General features: G+C 39.2%; 1 protein-coding gene across 1 annotated transcript in view; it reads right to left on the reverse strand.

Moving 5' to 3' along the window:
• The window catches only part of vps26a (VPS26, retromer complex component A), a 12,973-nt gene extending 9,808 nt beyond the window's left edge, over nucleotides 1–3,165 (reverse strand). Inside the window, exon 1 of the mRNA XM_017464785.3 lies at nucleotides 3,048–3,165. Within this exon, the coding sequence (XP_017320274.1) occupies nucleotides 3,048–3,050 (3 nt within the window). The 5' untranslated portion in view covers nucleotides 3,051–3,165. The remainder of the gene's footprint in view (nucleotides 1–3,047) is intronic.
• Nucleotides 3,166–3,408: the final 243 nt, after the last annotated feature.

Genomic DNA, 3,408 nt, shown 5'->3' on the forward strand with positions numbered 1-3,408 from the left:
TGTTGACTGAGTTGTGCTTGTGTGATCACTCATCACTATTGTTCCCAATGACCAATCACTAAGCACCATTGTTCCCAACGACCAATCACTAAGCTGGCTAGCCAGCTAGCAGACGAGCTATCAGTTGATTGTGGCTTCTTCAGGATCTATTTCCATTCGAGGAGCAAAAATAAACAAATGATTTGCCTATATTGTGTCCGAAATGTCAGTTACTCTACACTAATTTGCAATATTATGCAAGCAACAGTGCTGTTATACTGAATATCGGCATGGCTTTGATTATCTGCGGCCTCATGCCTATGACCTCATTCACAGCCGTGCCGTTATTCAGTATAACAGCACGATTAACTGAAAATAATTATATTATTTTCTACTCTGATCAAAAAGATGGTATTCTATTTTATTCTCCTCTATTTGAAGTGTCTTCAAAAAAATCTCCCCGCTTCATTTACCCTATGGTGATGGCTCATTCATGAACGATCTGTTCACTTGGGACGAATCTTTTATATGATTCAGAGAGTGATTTGTTCATTTTGTGTTGGCCACGCATGCACAACATCCTTTTGTTCGTTTGTACAGGACATAGAAGTGATCGGTTTCCCTGCCGAGTCTTCTGGTCCGAGTCATTTGATCTTTTGTCACATGACAGCCTCGTAGGATTTGTATAGGAAACAGAAATGATTAGTTCACCTCCTGAGTGTCTTCTCTCGTCTTTCGGTCACATATATTCTGTACTGGATACAGAAATTAGTTCATAATTCCCAACCTGCCTTACAAACAAGCGGGTAGTTAGGTTTTATTTTTACCCTTACAGTTACATGATGCATTTCTGGTCAAAAATTTGAGCTTTTTTTCGTTCTTACAATTTATATATTTGTGAATTTGTGTCATGATGGTTATTTTCCATAACATTGAATCTGGTTTTAAAAAAAGTTAGAGTTAAAGCTTTAAACTTTTCAAAATCCCAGCCTTATGCGGCTGTCACGTGACAAACGGATGAAAGACTCAGACCCGAAGACCCAGGTGAGTGGTGAGTTAATCATTTCTGTTTCTTATAATTTGTCCTTGGCTGCATTATCATTTTTTCAACTTATTCGGAATATGATTAATGTTCGCGCAAGTAGACGTGTTGACTTGGCTAGTCAAATTTAATTCTGCTAAAATGAACAAAAATGCTTTGAATAAAGATTCATTCCTTTTACTGAATGAGATTAATGTCAGTAAAATGATTCCGATCATCCCATCACTGACTACATTTACATGGACAGCAATTAACCTAATTATTTACCTTATTCAGAATAAGACAATATTGTGATTAAGGTGTTTACATGAGTCGCTTTTAGAATATTCCTTTCATGTTCCCGTTTTACACGTTACAGAACATAGATTGATTAATGGCACACGTCATTACATCCACACACCACGCCGTCCGACGTTCCCTCCAGAATTTCACGTATCAACACACAGTTCATCTTCGTTATGGTACCGTATACAGTTTTCGGCGTTTTTCATTTTACGGAAGCTTCAACTGCAGTTAATTATTTGTCATATTATATACGTGCAAATGGATGACTGCTTGAAGCCACTGGCTGTGTCCGAATCTGCATACTTACCTACTATAGAGTACATGTATTTCACCTACTATATAGTACGCAAGTACGCGGTTTGGGACGCAGCCGTGCTCTCTTGTTTGCCGTCAAACGGTTGAGCACTGCCATGTGTGTACGTGTCCTGTTGCAAAATGCGGTGAAATCTCCCACACGCTGTTAATAGTGTGATTAAGGTGTTTACATGTTTGTAATACACTTCGATAATGCGACTAAAACAGCAATACGCCACACGTCTTAATTCGATTTGTGTTCACTTCGAGTATGACTTTAGTCAAATTAATGTCATCAATAATTGCTGTTTACATGATAGTTTCTTAATCAGAGTATTGTCTTAATCGGATTAATATTGGAATATTGTTGTCCATGTAAACGGACCGACGATACCTAAAATCTGTAAAATTGATATGCAAATGACCATGGTGATCGATGAATATGCAAATTAACCCGTGACGTCATCAGGGACTTCTATCGACTTCAGCTTGGCACCCCTGCCTATGGAAGTTGTTCAACTCTAATTTATCCTTGTCACATGATTGTTTAGCATTTTGACAGCTCAGAGTTATTACAAAGTTCAAATACATTATAAGGGGATTTTACTAAAAGGAGGAATGCTTTTAGTAACATCCCATTATTGATTTACACGCATCGTCTCAAGTCAACATACAGTGCAAGTTATTTAGGTTGAGACCCGACACCCGTCATGTGACAGCTAAGCTAGCTAACCACACACTGTAGCTCAGCGAACAGAGGATTTCTGCCAGCTTTCCCTACATATCTTTTCCCACGTTCACGCCACAAAGCAAAACTCTGTATTAGCTCACTCTTATCTCAGAGTCCAGCTAGCTAGTCCGATAACTCTGCTGCACTGCTTTGAGTGCTTGTACCAGCTAGCAAGTTAGGTATGCTAATCTGGTTTAATGTTGTTATCGCACATACTACAGCTGAATTATATTCGGACGTTTGACTAATGACTACTTGTATTTAAAACAGTTGTTTATTTTCTCTTTAAAGACACAATTAGAGATACATTTCACATAATGAGCAGTTTGCGTACAATAACATTGGATAGCTCGCTAACGTTAAAGGCGGAGATCCACACCCATTCACGTCAACGGTACCGGCTGAATCCCAAATACCCGGCTAGTGAACACACAGAGCGCTCCGCCGCGCGCTTAAATCATGATGCCGAACCCTTTGTAGTGCACTGATAAAGGTAGTAGATGGATATTTGGAGTTCAGCCAGTCTGCACTTCCTCGGATGGCCTTGTTTTGACCAGCTCAGTGCTTAACGTTACTTTCTCGTCGCTAAACAGAACGCAGAGATTTCTTTTCTCCTGCTGACTGACTCACTACACCTTTAAATAAGACACCTGTAATGTTATATGTGTATAAATACAGCCATGTTCCCTAGCACACGGTAAAAAAACAAACCCTTACCATTTCAGCAGGTCAGCTCTATCTTCTTCCAGACCCAGAGAGCTCGGTGCTTGGACCAACACTATCGCGCCCGTGTGTGAACCTGGGAACACTGGGAAAGCACAACGGGATATGTTTCAAAACAAAAGTCTGCCTTTGTATCGTGGATTTCAGCTGCACTGTCTCTATTATATTATATACAAAAAACAAAACTGTTAGTTTTGCCTCTAACCACAAATATTTTTTTTTAAACTAATTTCTTGCATTTTAAAACTCCACCTTTAAAAAAAATTGTGCATATTTTGATTTCAGTCTTCAAGCTACCTTGGAAAAGTGAAACTATCTGGGACCTCTGGGAGCCTGAACAAATAGGTTTGAATTA

Source organism: Ictalurus punctatus, chromosome 3, assembly GCF_001660625.3.
Source record: "Ictalurus punctatus breed USDA103 chromosome 3, Coco_2.0, whole genome shotgun sequence".
NCBI lineage: Eukaryota > Metazoa > Chordata > Actinopteri > Siluriformes > Ictaluridae > Ictalurus > Ictalurus punctatus.